Source organism: Dromiciops gliroides, chromosome 4 (assembly GCF_019393635.1).
Source record: "Dromiciops gliroides isolate mDroGli1 chromosome 4, mDroGli1.pri, whole genome shotgun sequence".
Taxonomy (NCBI): domain Eukaryota; kingdom Metazoa; phylum Chordata; class Mammalia; order Microbiotheria; family Microbiotheriidae; genus Dromiciops; species Dromiciops gliroides.
In genome coordinates, this window is record NC_057864.1 from 484,616,089 (window position 1) to 484,637,323 (window position 21,235).

The 21,235-nt window shown below is 45.9% G+C and overlaps 1 protein-coding gene across 2 annotated transcripts in view; it reads left to right on the top strand.

The window, feature by feature from the left end:
* Nucleotides 1-259: 259 nt before the first annotated feature.
* Nucleotides 260-21,235, top strand: part of PDE6D (phosphodiesterase 6D) — a 68,263-nt gene continuing 47,287 nt past the window's right edge. Inside the window, exon 1 of one of the 2 annotated variants that reach the window (XM_043964068.1) lies at nucleotides 260-413. Coding sequence is in view for 1 of the 2 variants with exons in the window: in XM_043964067.1 (XP_043820002.1) it covers nucleotides 461-510 (50 nt within the window). In the remaining variant the exon portion in view is untranslated. Of the gene's footprint in view, nucleotides 511-21,235 lie in introns of both variants that reach the window. The other variant, XM_043964067.1, reaches the window with a different exon arrangement.

Genomic DNA, 21,235 nt, shown 5'->3' on the forward strand with positions numbered 1-21,235 from the left:
AGGACACAACGAGAGCGGAAAAAACTGACCCAAGAAGGCTCCCGTCTCAGGCCGGGTGGAGATGATGACGACGAAGAGACGGTCCTTCGAAGGGACGCTCCTCCTTCCCCCGCCGAAGCCGCTCCTTCTCTTATTGGTAGAATGAGATGCCCATCCACAAAGAGGTCCCGGCCCCCGGCAGGATACCGGTTTCCTATTGGTCGAAGGGGCGGAGGGCGGGCCGGAGTGGGGGAGGGGGGCGGGGACCGCTGCCGCCTCAGTCGCCACCGCCTCCTCAGCCGAGAATCCCGCTCCGGCTCCGGCCCCGGCCCCGGCCCCGGCTCCGGCTCCGGCCCCGGCTCCGGCTCCGGCTCCCCTCTCGCTGCTGTCTCCGCCACCGTCGTCGCTGCGGCCCCCGGCACTGTCCGCTGCAGGTGACTAGCTCCGGGGCAGCGCTGCCCGGAGCCGCCGGCGCCGCGTCATGTCCACCGAGGACGAGCGGGCCCGGGAGATCCTGAGGGGCTTCAAGCTGTATCCGCCCGCGGGGGACTTCAGGGGCCGGGCCTGGGGGGACCCTGGGCAGGGGGTGGCCGGGGGCCTCGAGCAGAGGGGACGGGCTGGGGCATGAGGGGCGGGGACCTTGGGAGAGGGCACCCCTGACCGAGGAGACAGGCCGAGGACTGGGGGACAGGGACCCTGGGCTGCGAGGGTGCCAAGGGGGCTGGGGCTCCTCGGTGGGCCGGGCTGCCCCTGTCTGGGAGAATGGGGAAAGAAACGGGGGCTCACCCAGAAAGTAGGGGTGCTGGGAGGGGGCGAGAGGCGCCCGAGGGACCATTGGAGGGAGGGGGACGCTGTCCCCCGAGATCTCTGCGGGACAAGCGGGTGTCCCCGAAAGGAGGGGGGGACTGGGGGGGGGGCTGGGTCCGCTGTTGTGGGTGTTCCGGGCATGGAGGCTGTTGGGGCAAAGACCCCCCGTGGGGGGATCCCCGGCCCGGCGGTGTGGGGTAGCCCCGGACTGTCTCCCACCTCCACTGCTCGTGCCGCCCTCCCTGGTGGGCGTCCAGCGGGGGTTCTCCTTCCTCTCTCCTTCGCCCGTGACTTCAGCCCCGGAGCCGGAGTGGAGACTGAGGAAGCCAGGCCGCCCTCCTGGGGGGTCTTTTAGCCCCGAAGGCGCTGTCCCCCTTCGGCTCCGCAGTAAGGCTCGTAGCGTGGCCCGTGTGGGCGCTTTGGTGGCGGGGCAGACCTGGCGGTGTCGGGTGGGGACCCTCGTGTGTTCTCACCCGCTGGAGGGGCTTCATGCAGCGTCTGTCTGGCATCTCCGAGGGGGAGGGAAGGTATAGAAAGGCTTGGTTCGATTGTGCCTTTGTAGCGCCAGAAGGCTGTGTGATGCCTTATGTTTGTTTCCAGGGCAGTGCGAATTTATAAACCCTGTTATCCAAATAGAACTTATTTTACATCTTCTTTATTCGCTTCCTCTTCTTGTTCTTGCTAACTCTGGCCTCCTAGAAGAGTTTCCTCTTGGGGCTGACTACCCAAAACAAATAAATTAATACACATAAAAAGGACAGTTTCTCAAAGTGGCTCTTGCAGGTAAAACTTAGTCATTACCCTCGGGCTGGCCACATGATGCTAGTTACACCTTCCTCTCCTGATTTTTTGGTTCCGTAGGGAATGCTTTCTCAGCATCTTCTATAGTTTGTTTCAGAAAGCTTTTATTCCCCTCTCTCTATGTCATTTTGTCAGTAGCAGTTTATAGAATGCAAGATACCAAAAAGGCACAAGAAGCTTTGTGGGTGAGACCGGAAACGTAAGGGGGACAGATGTACTTTGTTTTTGCTGCTTTTTGTGAAAATGCCTGATCAGTTTGCTTACTTCCCTCTATGAAGATCTTTCAGCCTTGTGTAGTCAGGGCTGGTAACTTAGCTTTACTATTTTTTACATAGTTTGACATACTGTTATTTTACTTTTCTCTGAATTGGATAATCACCATCTTCCTATAAAGGGATAGATTTTTACTGGTAGACAGTGGAATGCTTGTTTTTTCCACTCCCCTGATTATAGCTTGTTTCTTCCCATTTTCCCCAAGTAATACTGGGCTTGGTCATTTCACATATATGTTGCTTTCAGGAAAGAAACTTATCGGTGGTACCTTTGCTTAATTTATGTCTTGGTCAAATTAATCTGTTGCTAGAAATCAGAAAGTATCTGTTGATGGTTTGTGAGCAAAGCAGGAAGTGGGAACCAGCCTTGCTCCTTATTCTTGAGGAGATTGAAGAATAAAGTAACTAAGATCCAAAAATAGGGACCTGTAAAAATTCAGAAATGGTGGCAGTCTTCTAGATAAGAAAGTAAATTAATTAATCCAGTAGTGATGTGTATGTGCTGGGACACAACCTTGCTGGAAAACTTGGGTGTGTACTGAACAAATTCAAGGAAAGATAACATAGGTAGGAAAGAGTATGGTAGCAATTGATCCCTTCTAATTAAATTCTTTTGGCTGGCGATGCCTGATATATGGAGAGCCAAGGATGAAAAGCTAGGGAGTTGTTTTAGGTAAAAACAAAATCGATTTAAGTTTTGGTAACTTGCTATTAAAGAAAACTGTCTCAAGACCTTTTTGTGTGCTTGTCTTAGAGGAAGAGGAACAGTAACCTTGGCTTCTGGGACTGTTCTCTTTCTTGGATCTTCTCCCACTTTTATCCTTCCTTCTGAAGTTTCCTTCGCAGGATCATCATCTTTCTCCTGCTCCTGTGTGAGAGTCCCTCTGGGCTTTGACCTGGGTCCTTTTCTCTTTTCTCCCCCTTGTGATGTTATAAGCTCCCATGGGTTCAATTATCATTTCTTTGCCAATGACTCCCTAATCTATATATCTAGTTCTAATCTCCTTCCTGAGTTTAAACCATGCATTGCAAAGTGCTTGTTAAAATGGACAAAATGGAATTCATTCTCAAACTCTTTCTTCCTCCAAACCTTCCCAATACTATTGAGAGTAGCAGTAACCTTCTGGTCACCCAGGTTTACAAACTTGTAGTCATTCTTTTATTTAAAAAAATATCTTTCAAAAAAAAATTACTTTTCATTATCTTTTGGTTTTTTTCATCATCAAAATTTTCCCCACTCTTGCTTTTTCTCTGCCTTCCAAAAAAGCCATCTCATATACCAAATAGTATTTTTTTTTTATTTTAGTGAGGCAATTGGGGTTAAGTGACTTGCCCAGGGTCACACAGCTAGTAAGTGTGTGTTAAGTGTCTGAGGCCGGATTTGAACTCAGGTACTCCTGACTCCAGGGCCGGTGCTCTATCCACCAAATAGTATTTTTAATAGCCAAAAAGGGGGAAAAATCAGCACAACCAATCCATACATTAAAAAAGCCGTGTCCATTGTATAACATGTATAGCCCTCCCATCTCCACAGAGGAATGGATTTGGAATTTTCTCACATCTCTTGATTCAAGTCATGCTTGATCTTTATAATTTTGCTACATTCACTTTTTTTTTTTACATATAAGGTATTTTATTTTTTCCATTACATGTAAAGATAGTTCTCAACTTTTGTTTATACAAGCTTTACAATTTCAGATTTTTCTCCCTCCCTCCCCTCCCCTAGACAGCAGGTAATCTGATATAGGTTATATCTATATATCTATATACGCTACATTCACTTTTGATTGTGTGTGTGTTTCTTTCTGTTTATATTGTTGTAATTACTGTGTATAGCGGGGTTTTTTGGCTCTGCTTGCCTCATTCTGGATTATTTCATGCAGCTCTTTACATGCTTCTCTGTATTTCCCACATATAGCCTTTCTTACATCCTTTCATGTCACACAGTTTGTTTAGTACTTATGCAATCGATGAGAATCTACCTCTTTTCCAATTCTTTACAGTCACAAAAAGTACTGCTATAAATATTTTGTTGTATGTGGGGATTTTCTTCATGTTAGTGCATTCCTGGGGGTTAAGCCCAGTAATAGAGTCTCAGGATCAAAGGGTTTAGACAGTTGGAGTCATTCTTTCTTCTTTCCTCTCACTCAGCCTCTTTATTCAATTAGTAGTCGAATTGTGTGGATTCTACTTTCACATCTGTCCCATCAGTCTTCCTTTGTACAGCTCCTTATCTTAGAAGACCTCATCACTTTTCACCTGTTCTCTTGGCCTTCTGATTGGTCATCCTGCTTCCAGTGTCCCCTCTACAGTCTATTCCCCACATAGCTGCCAAGTTCTTTTACTCAGAAGTCTCTGCTGGTTCCCTCTTGCCTCTTGGACAGAATTCAGAACCCTAAGCCTGACGTTAAAGCACCCTACAATATGCATCTCAACTACCTTGCTGGTCTTATTTCTCATTATTCTCCTTCCCTTACTCACTCATTCTAGTAGTGCCAGCCTACTGATTATTCCCTAGTAGGACATCATACCTTCTGCCTCCATGGAGGCTCTCAGTGGTGCCTGGAGGGTGTGTATGCCCTCCTCGTCTCTGCCACTGAAAATCCAGAGCTTAATGCCAAGTCCAGATGAGGACGCAATTCCTCCATGTGGCCCTTCTTGCGCTTTCCCCAGCTAGTAGTGCCCTCTCCCTCCTGAAATTACTGTGTCTTTATTTCATATTTATTTATCCCTGTCTATATCGCACCCCCTCCTTAAGAGATTGTCAACGGCTTGAAAGCATAAACTCTTTTCTCCACAGAACCCTGCATGTAATAGATGCTTGATATATTTTTAGCAATTTTAATAATTAAATTATTAATCAATTCAGTTTCATTTTTTGGCTGAATTACCTAAGGATGGTGTCTTTGGCCAAATGACCTTCCACTCATGGTGCCCTTTTTTAGTAGACATTCAATAAATATTTGTTTAATTTGTTCAGTTTGTGTCAACTTTTTGTGACCCTATTTCGGGTCTTCTTGGAAAAGAGACTGGAGTGATTTTCTATTTCCTTTCTCCAGCTTGTTTTACAGATGAGGAAACTGAGGCCAAAGGGGTTAAGTGACTTGCCTAGGGTCACACAGCTAGTAAGTGTCTGAGGCTGGATTTGAATTCATGAAGATGTCTTCCTGACTCCAGACTTGGCGCTCTATGCCTTCTGCCACCTAGCTGCTTGTTGTTTAATGATCCTTCTAAAATACTAAATAGATGCTTCTAAACTTAATGATTAGACTTTCTTGGTCCTAAAAGAGATAGCTTAAATAAAACCACCACCTTTCCATTCTCTCCTAAGTTACAACTTTGAATGCCTTCCATCCATTTAGTTCAAGAATACACCTGTCCACTTAGATGTGGAAGAAGTTTGGAAAATACAATCAAAGGCTCAGCATTTAGGGAGGTTTTGCGAGTTTTATTTGTATGGTCAGAAGATATCTGCACGTGCTTCGAAAGGAATAGTGACAGGAAGGGCTCCCCGAGGAAGCTGTGGGCTTCCAAGCAAAGGCTCAGGCCTACCTCGGCCGGCCAGGGATGGCACCCTAAGGTCAGGGATGGTCTGAAGGAGATGGCACCCGAAGGTGCTTCCGGCACCAAGGAACTGTGATTCTGTGATTTCATGGGTCAGAGAAGTAATGTTGCAGAGGTAGGCCAGGGTTAAGAGTTAGGGCGGAGTCCAGCTGGAACAGGACAGGGAAGGTTCCATGGTCCCTGCGCAGGCGTGACAGGATGACGCAAGTTTGTGAAGCCGGTTGGTTTTTTTAATAGTGGGGAAAAAAGAGTCAGGGTGAAGTGTTGGTAAAAATCAAGTCATTTGAAGCCTCGAGGATGATTTCTCCCTGTCGCTTATAAAGTATCCAGCATCTGTCCCTCGGCTTCTTTCCAGACGTCCATGGCGTCATTGTTTTTGCTGATTTCTTCTAGGCTTTATGGTCTTTACTTGACAACGTAGGTGACATTATTGGGCCTGACAGCTTGCTTTATTAGAAATTGCCAAAGCTGCAGACCATGCTTTAAGGCCTCACTCTCTCTCATCCCACAACGCATCTCTTTTGGTCCGCTTGATCCCTGTCTCCACCACAGCTCTGCCTCTGTGTGGTCACAGGTCTGGCACAGTGCTCAGGGGCTGTCGATTAACTGATAAGAGCAAAATATTACATCGATCATAGGTACCTGTGTCAGAGACTGGAAATTTAGAATGTCCAATTCAAGGATTTCCCCTTTTCATTCAAATAATTGCTGAAAATTCAGCATTTGTTCCTTTGTCTCACTCCCCTGCTCCCGCCCCCGTCTTCTTCACATTTGCCCAGGCTTGAAACTTCTGAGCCACTTTCTTCTCTTTTCTCTTCCTTGAGCCTTTCTTCTCAAATACAACCAAGGACTGTTGGCTATAAACCAAGGCAGGTGGGCACAGAGGATAGAGAGTTGGGCCTGGAGTCAGGAAGACCTGAGTTCAAAACCCACCTTACTAGCTAAGTACCCTGGTTAAGTCACTTAACCTCTGTCTGACTTAGTTTTCTTATCTGTAAAATGGCAATAATGACAATAGTAGAGTCAACTTCATGAGTGTAATAACTCCCTAGATTCCTTATGCTCTGCAGCCAGTCAGCTCCCCCTGAAACACAGCTCTGGTACTAAAGCACACCCCCACTTAAAAGCCATCTATGGCTCCCCATTGCCAATTGATTTCAGTTCAGACTACTTAGTGACACAGTCAGGACTGTCTACAGATTGATCTTAACTTGGCTTGATGGAGCCCTCTCCATCCTCTCTGTTTTCTTGTTCCTCTCCTTGTTGTCACTGTTCATGATTTCTTTTCCTGGAATGCCCTTACCACCATCTCCTCTCATCAAAATTATACCCATTCATTGTTCAGGGTTCAGCCCAAAAGACATGAAGACTCCCTAGATTCCACCACTCCCCCCCATCTCTGAATTCCTATTGCACTTTTGGGACACTTATCACATTCTAACTTAAGGTTATATGTGGATACATACGTGTGTGGGGGGGGTGTATGTAGGCAAGAACCAAGTCTTCTCTTTTTCCCCCCTTGCTACATAATTAACATTCAAAAAAGTAAGTTTGCTGAATTAATCAATGGGGCTCAATTCTGCTGCCTTTGGGCCTGCCACCCAGCCCCCTGGCCAACTTCGGGCCTAGTGCAGCACATTGATTCTGGGTCCCACAGTTGTAAACAGAAACCCTACAGGAGTAGGGCTCTTCAGAGAATATCCAGCCCAGACTTCACTGGGACATAAATCCCTTTTGACATTCCTGACAAGTATTCTGGCATCCAGCCTCTACTTAAACATCCTGGAGAGAGAATTTCCTATTTCCTAAGGCCGCCCTTCCCATTTTCAAACTGTTCTAATTGTTAGAAGCTCTCACTTGTAATTGAAATCTACCTCAATCAGTTTTTCCCTTGTGCTCTGATTCTTCTTTCACAAAATGACTAATGCACAAGTATGTTTAATGTGATTGTACATATACAAACAATATCAGACTGCTTTCTGTTTTGGCGGGGAGGGAGGGAGCAAAATTTGGAACTAAAAATCCTACGAAAACAAATGTTGAAAACTATCCTTACATACATGTAACTGGAAAATAATAAAATACTTTAAAAAAAAGTTAATCTACCTCAGTCAGTGGCGAGGTGACAGGGTGTTGTGAATAGAGTTCTGGACTTAGGGTGAGAAAAACCTCTGTTCAGATCCTGTCTCAGGCACTTGTTGACTCTGGGACTTGGGGCAAGTCCTGTCCCCTCTCTGAGCTTCAGTTTCCTTTTCTGTAAAATGAGTGGTTTGGACTCAGTAACCTGTGAGGGCCTTAAATCTGTGATCCTCTGAACTTGACCACCTCAGTCCTAGTTCTGTTCTTTGGAACATAGACTCAACCTAGTGAATTCTTCTCTGGGACAGTTCTTCAAATATTTGAGAACAGTTCAGTTATCATTTTGTTTCCTTTTCCCTCAAACTTATTTTTTTTCTTTTCTGGGTTAAACACTCCTAATTTTTAAAAAGCCATTTGTCATATGATGTGCTTTTTTGACCCTTCAAAATATTGATCTCCATCCTTTGGAAATGTAACGAATGACGCCACCTGCTGGAGACTTACGGCAGGACGCTCAGCCATGAGGAGAAGGCATCTGAGGGCAAGACACGTGGCTCTTTGGCGTCAGGAAGGAACGTCTGCTTGTGTGAGGAAGGGGACGAGGCTGGTGCTCTCCCTCTCTTTCATCAGGACTCTGGTGGAGAGCGGAGCTAGGAATGCTCGCTCTCTCTCTCTCTTTGATAGACAGATGAATCTAGGCCTTTCTCTCTTTACCAAATTCTTATTCTCCTTAATAAATGCTTGAAAGTCTAAACTCTTGCTAAAGCTTATAATTTATTGGCGACCACTCATTAGGTATTTTAGACAGACTAGCTGGAATTTTAGCCCCTTACAGAAATAATATGTTTAATGAATATCGGGGGTAAAGAAATAGTATTTCAAAATAAACGATGATTAATGCCACTGAGTTAGAATGAACCCATGCCCACCTTTCTTCTGATGGTCTTTTTTTGTGTGACATGGTACATATTTTTACTGGTAATCTTACAATAATAACTAATAATTTATCAAGGTTACAAACACCAAGCACTTTGAAAGATAGATAAAGCTAGATTTCTTTTTCCTTACTTCTTGAATTTAGGCTAAACTTAAATTGTGATGATTCTAAAGAAACATTTTTGCACATAATCTTGTTTCCTGGTTTTAAATTATTATTTTACCAGATGAAAGTCTACTTTTTCTACTTCCCACTTCCCTTTTCCCCATTGAAAAAGCAAGAAAAACAATATCCCTGTTATACATATATATATATATATATATATATATATATATATATATATCCAAAACAAAACAAATTCCTCTATTGGCCATGTCCAAAAAAAACCCATGTCTCTATCTGCACACTGAGTCTATCCCCTCTTTATCAAGAGGTAGGCACTTTGTTACATCATGAACTCTGGAATCCTGGTTGGTCAGGTCATTCATTGATCAGCTTTCCTAAGTCTTTCATAGTTGTTTGTCTTTACAATATTACTGTTCTTGTATAAATTTTTCTCCTGGTTCTGATCACTTCACTCTGTATCAGTGCAAACAAATCTTGTATGCTTTCTCTAAAACTATCCCTTCATCATTTCTTTTTTTTCCCCTTCATCTTTTTTTTTTTTACCCCAGGACAATGAGGGTTAAGTGACTTGGCCAGGGTCACACAGCTATTAAGTGTCAAGTGTCTGAGGCAGGATTTGAACTCAGGTCCTCCTGAATCCAGGGCCTGTGCTTTATCCACTGCACCATCTAGCTGGGCTCCCCCGCCCCCCTTCATCATTTCTTACTGCACAGTAAGTAACTGGGTGGTACAGTAGATAGAACCATAGGCCTGAAGTCAGGAAGACATGATTTCAAATCCTGCCTTGGACACTTATTAGCTATGTGACCCTGGGGGAGTGACTTAACCCCTGTGTGCCTCCCAAGGTTGGTGTGAGGATCAAATAAGATAATATTTGTAAAGCATTTTTCCAACCTTAAAAGCAAATCTAGATGCTTAACTATTATTAGTGTTCTGTCATGTTCTTGGGCTATAACATGTTCAGCCATTTACCCATTGCTGGGCGCCCCCCTCAGTTTCTTCGCCACCGCAAAAAATGCCGCTCTCAATAGTTTTGTACATATGGTTCCTTTTTTCTTTCTTTGATCTCTTAGGGGTATAAACCTAGTAACAGTATAGCTGGGTCAGAGCACATATATAACAGGTGACTGCTTTTGGCACATGGTTCCAAATTGCTTTTCAGAATGGCTGGGCAAGTTTGAAGTTCCATCAATGTGCCTATTTTCCCTTAGCTTCTCCAGCATTTTTTCATTTTCCTTTTTTTTAAACCAATTTTGCCAATCTGAGTCTTGTAGAGTAGAAACTAAGAGCTGTTTTAATGTGCATTTCTCTAATTATTAGTTACTAGCTTGTATGTCTTCCTCTGAATACAGCTTGTTCATGTCCTTTGAGCATTTATCAGTAGAATAGCTCTAATTCTTAGAAATTTAAAGCACTTTCCTATATATTTTAGAAATGAAACCCTTATCAGAGAAATTTGCCACTGAGATTTTTTTTTGTCCATTTACCACCTTTTTTTTCTAATAGTAGCTGCCTTGGTTTTGTTTATGCAAAGTGACAATTTGCCCTTCTGCTTCTTTTCTTTGGGAATCATGCCTTCATCCTTCTGAACTTTGCCGGTTCTATCCCATTCACTAGTTGTTCCCATCTCTTCAGCTGTGTAGGAGCATGTAACATTTCTCCATTAATATACTTGGTGACTTCCTCTTTTTTTTTTTTTTTAGTGAGGCAATTGGGGTTAAGTGACTTGCCCAGGGTCACACAGATAGTAAGTGTCAAGTGTCTGAGGCCGGATTTGAACTCAGGTACTCCTGAATCCAGGGCCGGTGCTCTATCCGCTGCGCCATCTAGCTGCCCCAGGTGACTTCCTCTTAAAAGTTTCTTTCATGAAAAAAAAAGCAATAGCACTTACAATGCCAGGTTAAGCACTTTACAATTCATATCTCATTTGACTCACAACTCTATGAGGTAGGTGCTTATGCTCCCCAGTTTACAGTTGAGGAACCTAAGGCAGACAGAGGTTAAGGCACTTGCCCAAGATGATACAGCTAGTAAGTGTCAGAATCTGAATTTGAACTCAGGTCTTTCTGACTCTATACCCAGCGCTCTGTGCATGGTGTCACCCCCTGGTTTTTAAGAATGGCACTAAGAGACAAGGCTGAATTTTCTAACAAACTTCTGAGAGTTTCCCCAACTCCTGACTTCTTTTCCATTGTATGTTCGGGTTTCCCCACAACTCTCTCTCCTCACTCATCGCCACCCTCTTTACCTTTACTTCTTTCCTTTTCATCCCCTTTTAATTGGATTTCTAGCAGTCCCACACTACAGAAAATGCTCTCACAAAAATTACCAGTGAAGTCTTTTTAAAGAATGCTTCAGTGATTTTTTTTTAAACATTACTTGCACATTCCATAGACTTCTCTTCCTCCCCCAACACTCCCCCAGCACCTCCTTATACCAGAAAAGCAGCGTCAAGCAAAAAACCCAAGCAACCACACCCTGACGGGGTCTGAGCATCATTCGAGCCTTCTGCAGTGATGGTGATTGGCCAGTGCTTTCTAAGAAAGAAATTCTTTCTTCAGAGCCAAATCTGATGGTCTTCGCTCACTCCTCATCCTCCTTGAGTGCTCTGAACAATGGAACCCTCTCATCCGTACTCTTTTTTTTTTGGTGGGGCAATGAGGGTTAAGTGACTTGCCCAGGGTCACACAGCTAGTGAGTGTCAAGTGTCTGAGGCTGAATTTGAACTCAGATCCTCCTGAATCCAAGGCTGATGCCCTATCCACTGTGCCACCTAGCTGCCCCCCCCTTTAAAATATTTATTTATTTATTTTTACAGGGCAATGAGGGTTAAGTGATTTGCCCAGAGTCACACAGCTAGTAAGTGTCAAGTGGCTGAGGCCAGATTTGAACTCAGGTCCTCTTAAATCCAGGGCTGGTGTTTTATCTACTGTACCATCTAGCTACCCCCATACTCTTTATGGGTTGCTAGGTATTGATATTTTCTTGATCACCTCTTTTTCCTAACTCTGCTTAATTCCAGTGCCTTCCTTTTGGGGGTGGGGCAAGGCAATGAGGGTTAAGTGACTTGCCCAGGGTCACACAGCTAGTAAGTGTCAAGTGTCTAAGGTTGGATTTGAACTCAGGTCCTTCTGAATCCAGGGCCAGTGCTTTATCTAGCGCGCCACCTAGCTGCCCCTGCCTTCCCTTTTTAAATTATCTCTTGTTTATCCTATACATAGTGTGTTTGTATACATTTGTTTGCTTGTTTTCTTCCTCATTAGACTGTAAGCTTTATGAGGGCAGGGACTGTCTTTTGTCTCTTTTTGTCTTCCCAGGGTATAGCACAGTGCCTGGCACATAGTAGGTATTTAATACATGTTTATTAACTGACTGACCTCTTTTTGGTAATTAGGTCCATGATTTTTCCCCAGAGCTTTTTAGTATTCTCCCTTCTTTCAGATACCTTGAGAATTGATACCTCAGGACCCTCAAAATTGTGTTGTCCACTGTAATCTTCAAACTTTTTTCTCACTGGTCAGAGCCAACCCTCTGAAGGGTGTTTTCCACAGCCATGAGGTGATTAAGAGAATGAAGTTAAATTGGGGGGGGGGGGCAGGTTTTCCCAATGCTACCTGGGATAGCTGCAGCTTTGGCTACCTGGGTAGTGTTGCAGTTATAACTGCCCTGAGGGATGGATCCTTGGCTCAGAGCGGGATGCTGGGGATAAGAGCAGGGGTAGCTGTGGAGTCAAGTCTCACAGGTGCCCTGAAGACCCCTTTGCCTGTGGCTCTCTTCACATTTCACATGCTTTCGGGAGTTGAGCTGTTGCCCGCTCCCCCACCCCTGCCCCCCAGTCCTCAGTGTATGGAGAGGAGTCATGTGGGGCCCAGGCCTCCCTCATGGCATGTACCTGGTCTAATCCGGCTGTACTTCCTGCCCATTTCTTTGGTATTTCACGTCTTCCTGCTAGAGCAAGCGCCCAGAGGTCTGGGAGCCACTGTCTAAGTGTGCTGCTGCCATTACCGATGGGGAAAGGTTTCTATAGACACCCTTCATGCACTTCTCCATCTGCCCAGTTTGCTGTTCAGCCTCTATAGCAAAGGGGTCAAACTTGCAGCTGTTCTGTATGACCTGACCCCCTCTCCCACACACATACCCCCAGCGCCTCTCAAACCAGCTTAAAGATAATTGGGAAAGGATTCACCAAAGAAATCAAAATACATTAAACATGATAACATTCTATTGGAAAACTCAGTCCATCTGCAGCCTGCTGGAATCCTCTGTGGGAATTAGTGGTCCCCATTTCTTGCTCAGTTTCCTACCACTGCTTTACAAAACTGCCAAATTCCTGCTCAGAAACTTTTGGTGACTTACATTATTGTCTGTAGGAAAAAATAAGCATTCAGCAGGCCTAGATCAAATTTACTGTACTCTTGGTTATATGGTTATTCATTGTCCCTAGGCCCAAAGACCGGGAGGTCTGGGTTCTTTTTAAAGACATTGTCCCTTTTATTCTCATGTGATTTTGGTCAGTCTGATATAGCCAGCCATGAAAATGACTTGATGAATAAGAAAATCTAGTTATATTGTGAGAAGATGATGATCCCTCTTGAACTGACCTTGGTTGGAGGTTAGTTTTTGCCTCAGGCACACAAAGGTTCTGTCTTCTAGGAAATGGGGGCCAAGCAAAAGCTTGGTCTAATCTTTAATATTGTTTTCTTTCCCTTGTGGGATGCTTTTGTTTTGCTCTTATAGAGAAGGCTTAGAATATTGCTAGAGCTTTCTCTGAGTTTTATTAATCCAGTTGCAGGAAAGTTAAAAGCCTGTAATCTCTGGACCAGTAAAAAAAAAAAAAAGAATGTAGTTATTGATGAAAGCAAATGTATTGAAGATAATTATTTCAACATTTCTCCAGCCCTGGACCTGTTGTTTTGCTAGCCAGATGGTCAAGGAAAACTGTCCTTACCTGCTCTTTCCTTATGTGCATATGACATACAAGGAGATTACCTACTTCCCTTTGGCAGAGAAATCTTGGTGTAAGCTGCATGTCGAAAACAAGAATCAAAGGAATTGCAAAATATCCAACGTAGGGTTCAGCCATTAGAAATTAAGTTAGGGGCAGCTAGGTGGTGCAGTGGGTAGAGCACTGGCCCTGGAGTCAGGAGGACCTGAGTTCAAATCCAGCCTCAGACACTTGACACTTACTAGCTGTGTGACCCTGGGCAAGTCACTTAATCCCAATTGCCTCACCAAAACAAAAAAGAGAGAGAAAGAAATTAAGTTAAAAGGAAATGTTGGAGAAATAATTGCACTTCTAAATTGTGGTTTCTTTTCTTAGGAGAAAAAGAACATTTAAAAATTATAGCTATTGAGACAGAGAGAGAGAACCCATGTCTTGAGCATTCTATAATTTGATAGAATGAAAGGAGAGAACGCATTGCTTTGTTTCTAAGCAGTGGGTATAATATATGAAGAAGTTGGAAGGCTTTCCTTTAAATGCATAGAGAGTAAATAATGCAGGTGGTGGCTGTTTGTCCTTCATTCTCTAAGAGGACCAAGACATCTGAGTGATGTCATGACTTGCAGTGAGTTGGATTGAAGTGAGGGAGGGCTGTGCAAGGTCACCAACCTCACTCTCTCCTCCAGAGCTGTCTGGATCCAGTGGCAAGATAGACATCAGGATGACTAGAGATGGCGCTGGATGTTTAAGGCAGTCAGGGTTAAGTGACTTACTCAGGGTCGCATAGCTAGTAAGTGTCTGAGTTGCGATTTGAACTCAGGTCCTCTTGACTCTAGGGCCAGTTTTCTTTCTACTGCACCACTTAGCTGCCCCCCAAAATGTGAATAGATTATCACCAAGGATGGGAGTGAGATGACTGCAAAGGTCCTTGGAAGAAAGACCTCAGTGGGCCACAGGGTGCTTGGGTGGGTCTATGCCAAGTGGTGGCAGTTGAAGGGTGGACTGGGCTTTAGAATGGAGCTTGAGGCCTCACCTGGGGGCAGTGTGGGTCCAGGAAAGGAGCCTGACTTCTCAAGTTGGCTCTGTCCCTCCTGCGCTGGCCTTTAGGAAGTCATTCCACTTCAATAAGTTCAAGTGCAGTAGGTTCAGCAAACCTTTCTCAGGTGCCTGTTGTGTGCCAGGTGAGAAGCCTAGTGGCCAAAGAGTCAGGAAGACCTGGCTGTGACCCTCTTCTCAGACATCCTATCTCGGTGACCCTAAATAAGCAAGTCACTTGACTCCTCAGTGATTATAGGCTGCAGGGAAGCAGCTGGTTGCCACTGGCACAGGGAGTTTCCTAACTTCCTCTACCAAGGAAATCACAGGTTGGGTCAAAAACCTGAGTGGGCTAGTGAGCAGGACACCGGCACTCCCGCCATATTCCTGCCCTCCACAAAATTACATTTTGCTGAGGGTGAGAGGAATGTGACATGTACATGGATGAACCTAATACCAGGAAGGGAGTGATGGACACAGAAAAGAAAGGGCGACAGGATGCTATAGTGGGAAGAGAACACTTGCAGCTGGATGAATGAATTCACAGTGTTCATACTTTTGTTTCTGCAAGAAAGACTTATTTCTGCAGTTAATTTCAGGGCTGGTGCTGGGGCCTGAGCTTCAGAAGGATTCCAGGCCAGGCTGGATAGGCCCAGGGGGTAATCGTGCTGCATTCTGAGTGTCTTGGTCAGACCTGGCCTGGCTCAACCTGGCAGCTCAGTCGTTTGTGGCCTCAGGTAGACAGCTGGTCACCCAGATTCTCCCCTTGGAAGTGGCAGAAATAGATGCCCGGCCAGAGCTTAACACACACAGCTTCAGTAAGGCCTGCTTCAGGCCTTTCTTCAGGGTCAGGGCAGCCTTCATAGCATCCAGGTGATGACCCCACTCATCTGGGGCAGGTTTCTCCAAGCCGGGAGAAGGACACAGGTTCTGGTGCCACAGAAGGGACTGAAGAGTCTTTGAGATTTTATTTATTTATTTTTGTGTGTGTGTGAGGCCATGGGGGTTAAGTGACTTGTCCAGGGTCACACAGCTAGTAAGTGTCAAGTGTCTGAGGCTGGATTTGAACTCAGGTCCTCCTGACTCCAGGGCCGGTGCTCTATCCACTGCGCCACCGAGCCGCCCCGGAGATTTTATTTTACCCCCCCCCCCCCACCAAGTTGTGACACCTTGAACCAGGGATAGGGAGGAGGAGGAGGAGGAAGAGGAGGAAGAGGAGGAAGAGGAGGAAGAGGTCTCCTACAGAGAAATTGTCCGGGTAGTGATGGAGGCCTTTGCCTGGGGGAGGGGTTTGAGTAGGTCTAAGAAAGGGAGTTTGTAACTCCAGGGAGGCAGGGGCTGGCAGCAAAGGAGGCAGCTGGGCCTGGAGGCAGGGGGCTGGTGGAAAAGGAGGCAGCTGGGCCTGGAGGCAGGGGGCTGGTGGAAAAGGAGGCAGCTGGGCCTGGAGGCAGGGGGCTGGTGGAAAAGGAGGCAGCTGGGCCTGGAGGCAGGGGGCTGGTGGAAAAGGAGGCAGCTGGGCCTGGAGGCAGGGGGCTGGCAGCAAAGGAGGCAGCTGGGCCTGGAGGCAGGGGGCTGGTGGAAAAGGAGGCAGCTGGGCCTGGAGGCAGGGGGCTGGCAGCAAAGGAGGCAGCTGGGCCTGGAGGCAGGGGGCTGGTGGAAAAGGAGGCAGCTGGGCCTGGAGGCAGGGGGCTGGCAGCAAAGGAGGCAGCTGGGCCTGGAGAGAAGCAGGTGGAGGGTGGGTTGGGGCAGCCAGCCCCAGAGACTGGTGGGGAGATGAACTATTGGGCTGCAGAAAGCCTTGGGTGCAACAGACTAGGAGAAGACTGGTTCTCTTCTGTGCTGATGTTATTTGAACAAGAGACAGAGCACGAGTGACATGGTCTGTTCGTCAGACATTTATTAGGCACATAAAGAAGTGTGTTGGGCAGTAGGGGTAAAAAGATAGAAAAAGAATCTGGTCTCTGCCTTTGCAAGCTTGCAGTGCTAAGACTGTAAGCGTGGCCAGCCAGAGGGCCCTGGGGAGCCCTTAGTCTGAATAGGGAGAGGAAGAGGGGGCCAAGGCTCCTGAGTGGAGCTGGCTGGAAGGGGAAGGCTTTGACAGGTAGAAATGAGAAGACCAATTAGCATTTCTGCAGCAATTAAGGTTTGCCAGTCATTTTACATATGTTCTCTCATTGGATCTTCTAAAGGGGCTCTACAGAAAAGGGGAAACTGAGGCTGAGGAGGTTACATAACACGCCCAGGGTCACACAGCTAGGATTGTATTCCTGCCTCCAAGCTCAACACTATCCGTTGTACCACCTGGTTGCCTCCAAGGGAAAACAAATAGCTCCCGGTTCAGTTTGATGGGAAAGGGGGGGGGGGGTGGGATATGATGGGAAAGAAGGTGGGAGCCTGATGGGGGAGGGTCTTCAATGCCAGCCTGAGGGGTTTCTAGCCTCTAAGTGATAGGGAACCACTGAAGGGTTTTGAACAGAGAAGTTGTGTAATCAGATCTGTGCGTTAAAAATATTATTTTGCACCTGTGGGAAGCAGGCTTGAGAGAGGGCTGAGGCCGGAGGCAGGGAGCCCACAGAAAACTGCTGTGTCTGGACTAGAGATGCTGCCGGCCTGAACTCGTGAGGAGGCTGACAGATGTTGAAGAGCTAGGTGGCTCGTGAGTGGACGTACAGAATCAAGGGGAGTGAATCCCCTGAGATGACTGGGATCGCAGTCTTCTCCCTGCTAAAATGGGGGTGAAGAGACTTTCCCTGTCTCCTTTAGGCCTCTTGTGAGTGGGAAAAGAGACCCTCACTGTAATGGAGAACTACTGTGAGCAAACCCTCCCTCCCAGAGTAGGTGGGTACCTTCTCTGCAAAGTATACCTTCGAGAGCCCCGGGGCACCCAGAGGCCAAGTCACCCAGCCAGCGTGAGACAAAGAGGCAGCACTCGGCCCCCTTTCTTGGCTTTAAGTCTTGCTTCCTATCACTAGGCCAGTTTACCCTTTTATTAAAAAAAAAAAATTCTCACCGATGTAAGATACTATTGTTGTTGTTAACCTTGTTTCAAAGCCCTGGGTCTGTTTCCATTTGGGAAGTGATGGGCTTTTCTTACTTCCTGAGTGTTTAGAAGAACAACTGCCCCCAGGAAGCCATTTGCTCCATAATAAGCTGCAGCTCTAAGTAGTGGCCACGAGGGCATCGGTAGAGAACACAGGCCATGCCAGACGATGATGTTTCAGAACTTGTGTACTTCCTTACGTTAGACGTCTTCAGCTTAATTTTTTTTTAATTGAAGACTTTTTACAGATCCAATATCTTGCACAACCCAATATTTCTTTTTTAAACTAGGTAATATTCTGGTCATAAACCTCTAGAAATCTCTCAATATGGATGGTGTATGTGGCTCAAGGGAAGCTCCATATGCCACCATATTAAATGATTTACCTCCTAATCTGAAGGAAACGGTGGCCAGGCCTCTGGGGAGCCTGTAGTTTTGACTCTTGGGAGAAGCCAATGTACTGGCTTTTCTTGGGCAAATAAATTTGCCAAGCCCCCTGCAGTCCCTTTGGGCTCCTCGCTGGGTGTGTCTATTCCAGTAGTTCCTACCCAACTGCTGATGCCCAATTGAATGTGTCCCTGGAGTGTTAAGTCTATTAGATAAAGGAGAATTTGTTTCTGTTTGGTTTTGTCAGGGTTGCTACTCATGTTTCGAATAGTGATCTTTCTCTATTTAACAAATTACTTGCCTTAACTGTTTGCCAGGCGAGATCGAATGTTGACTGGGGACTTGCCAAGCATGTTGTGTTTGCTCAGGCTGGGTATTGTTTAGTGAGGACGTCTCTGGAGGATGACATTCACTTGTCAGAAGGACTTGTTTCCAATGGGCTGAATTCTGGTTTCCCAGAGATCCATGGATCCATCTGTGGTTTCTCAAGTTGTCCCCAGTAAACGGGATAAGACAACCAAAGGCAGTCCAGCCGAGACCTCAGCGTGGGAGAGGGGCTTGGCATTAACAGGCCTGACAAGACAGAGAAGGGTTTGCTTCTCCAGAGAAGTTCCCTTCCCTTCCAGGTTCCTATCTGGAACCCTCTGATGCTACAGTCTGGGGAGGAAGCTGCTGGGGGTGTTACTGAAACGTTAGAGCCCTTGAAGGAAGCGTGAGCCAAGCTGACCTTTCCAGGGCAGCACATTAATAGCTAATGTTTTCACGGCACCTACTGTGTGCCAGGCTCGCTGCTAAGCACTTTACAAGTATCAGCCCTGTGAGGTAGGTGGGGAAACTGAGGCAGGCAGCTACTGCGCCACCTAGCCACCCCTGTAGGTTATGAGCTGGAGACTGCATTCTGATGCAGTGGTGTCACTTTTCTTCTCAGCGTCACAGAAGGAGGTGAAAACTGAAGACAAATTAGGTTGGCTTCTAGAAAGGATCTCTTTCTAAATATTGAACTCTGGAAACAAAGCCCATTTTTGTTTTGTTCTATCACATTCAAGTCTGAAAAAATGGTTGCTTTCTAAGGCCAGGTTTCCAGCCCATTTGTCCTTTGTTCCTGTGTCCCTGTTTCAAACCACTGACAGAAGAGTCTAGCAGAACTTATTTTGTTTCTGTAAACCTCAATTGTTTTTACTTGGTGGTTTCGGGAATTTAAATGAGTTAGGACAGAAATGGCTCGATCGCTTGGGCCACACAGCCCTGTTGATGCCCATGGGGCCTGCTGTCATTCAGCCTTTTTGAGTACTCATCGAACTGAACAGTGTTTAAACTTTGGAACAGTCCTTGCCCCTAAATTCATCACTAACATGGGGAGGCAAGGTAGCTTAATGAATATCAGCCTGGAAGTGGGGTCACAGAGACCAGCATTCCAAAACTGCCTCCTCAGCAACTTAGTAGCTTTGTAACCATTTGAGCCACCAAGACTGATGATAACAATTGTAGTACTTAACGCAAAGCATTGTTAGCAGACTGAAGTGAAATAATACATGAAAGAGCAGTGTTATGTGGAAGTAGCTGTTAGTATTGTTATTATTATTATTCCTAGCAGAATAATAATGGGCTAAGACCATCAGATGTCCGCGTTGTAGTAAGGCATTTCTCTAAAGCTGTAAAAGGTAACCTTATAGATGAGACTGAGAGATGTAGGGTGGGTCATAAGCAAATTTGGAAACTGATCAAGTGTGCCCAAAGTATGTTAATCAGTGTATTAGTGTCAACTCTATTGGTATTCTGTAGTGCTTTGTCCTTGGCCCTAATCTCTTCAATGATTTTATCAGGGACTTGGATTAAAACATGGACAGCATGCTGATCAGATGTACAGATGAGACACAGCTGGGATGAGAGCTAATTCAGAATGAAAGAATTTGGATCCAACAATCTCTTTGTGAAAGGATAGGCTGAATTAAAGAAAGTGAAATTGATTTTTGACACTTTGATGGCTCCTTGACTTGAGAAGGAATTGTTGGATTTCACGGTTATGTCATTTGGTTACCTCGAAGAGCAGTTTTAGTGAGTTGGTGGGGCTGGAAGGCAGATTATAGAGGAGTGAGACATGAGTGAGAGGAGAGAGTGGAGAGATCAGGTGTAGTTGGCTTTTTCTAAGGATTTGGAGGAGCGAGAATGAATGAAGACCCGAGGGGGTGATGAGCATGTGTGTAGGCCGTGGCTAAAGAGAGGTGGAGGATTCGAGAGAGGGAGGCAACAGAGAGAAGGTGAGGGCAGCAGGACTGAGATGTTGGCCTTGATGAGGAAAAGGACCATCCCTTCATCAGAAACTGGAGCACAGGAGAGAAGAAGGGAGGATGGCAGGCTCGTGAGGTCTACAATAGGGGAGGAGAGGGTGCTCAGGGCGGGAGGGAACCAATTTTCTCAACAATGTAGGAGAGATCTTCTGAAAGGAAGGGGGAAAACTACTACAGGGAGCATGATAGAAAGTCACTGAGGGAAGAATAAAACGAGTTGTCACTCAAGATTTCATCGTATACATTTGTGGTAGACCCAGTGAAGCAAGGAAGGTATGAAGTCGGCTCAGGAGGACGAATGCCTCTTAGTAATTGCAGCTACCACAAAGTAGAATCAGCAGAATTCTGGAGGCCAGACTGCTCTTCATTGGAAATGTTGAAGAAGGGAGTCCTGCTTCTGGGAAGGCTCGGCCTAAGTGGCCTCTGAGGCCTCTTTCAGTTCCCACATTCTGTGATTCTGCAAATATACGGATGGGCGGGGCTTAGAATGCGCTCAAAGGGAGGAAAGTGACCAGAGCAGGAAGTCCAGGTGGTTTTTCATACTCCTTCTCATTAGCTCTCTTCAGGCTTTTCTGATGAGAAACTTGAAGTAGTCATTTGTCAAAGGTGACCTTGAAGAAAGACATAAAGGTCAAAGAGAGGAATGAAGAAGTCAGACAGGAAACACTTTTCGTGTTTCAGAAATGGGGTGACAGTCACGGAAAAGATGGAAGTGGAACAGGAAAGCGGTGAAAGTGCAGAGGACACGGCCTTCAAACTGCCTCCTCTGAGTCCTCCTGGGACTCACAGAGTTGGAAGGGGCCTCAGCAAGTGTCTGCTCTAACTACACTTCAACTACAGTGGTCATAGTAATGGCTGGCATCGGTGTGGCCGTGTTAGCCCAGAGTCAGGTGCTGTAGGGATGATTGTTCCCACTTCATAGATGAGAAAACAGAAGCTGAAAAAAGTTACCTGACTTACCCGTGGTCACATAGCTAG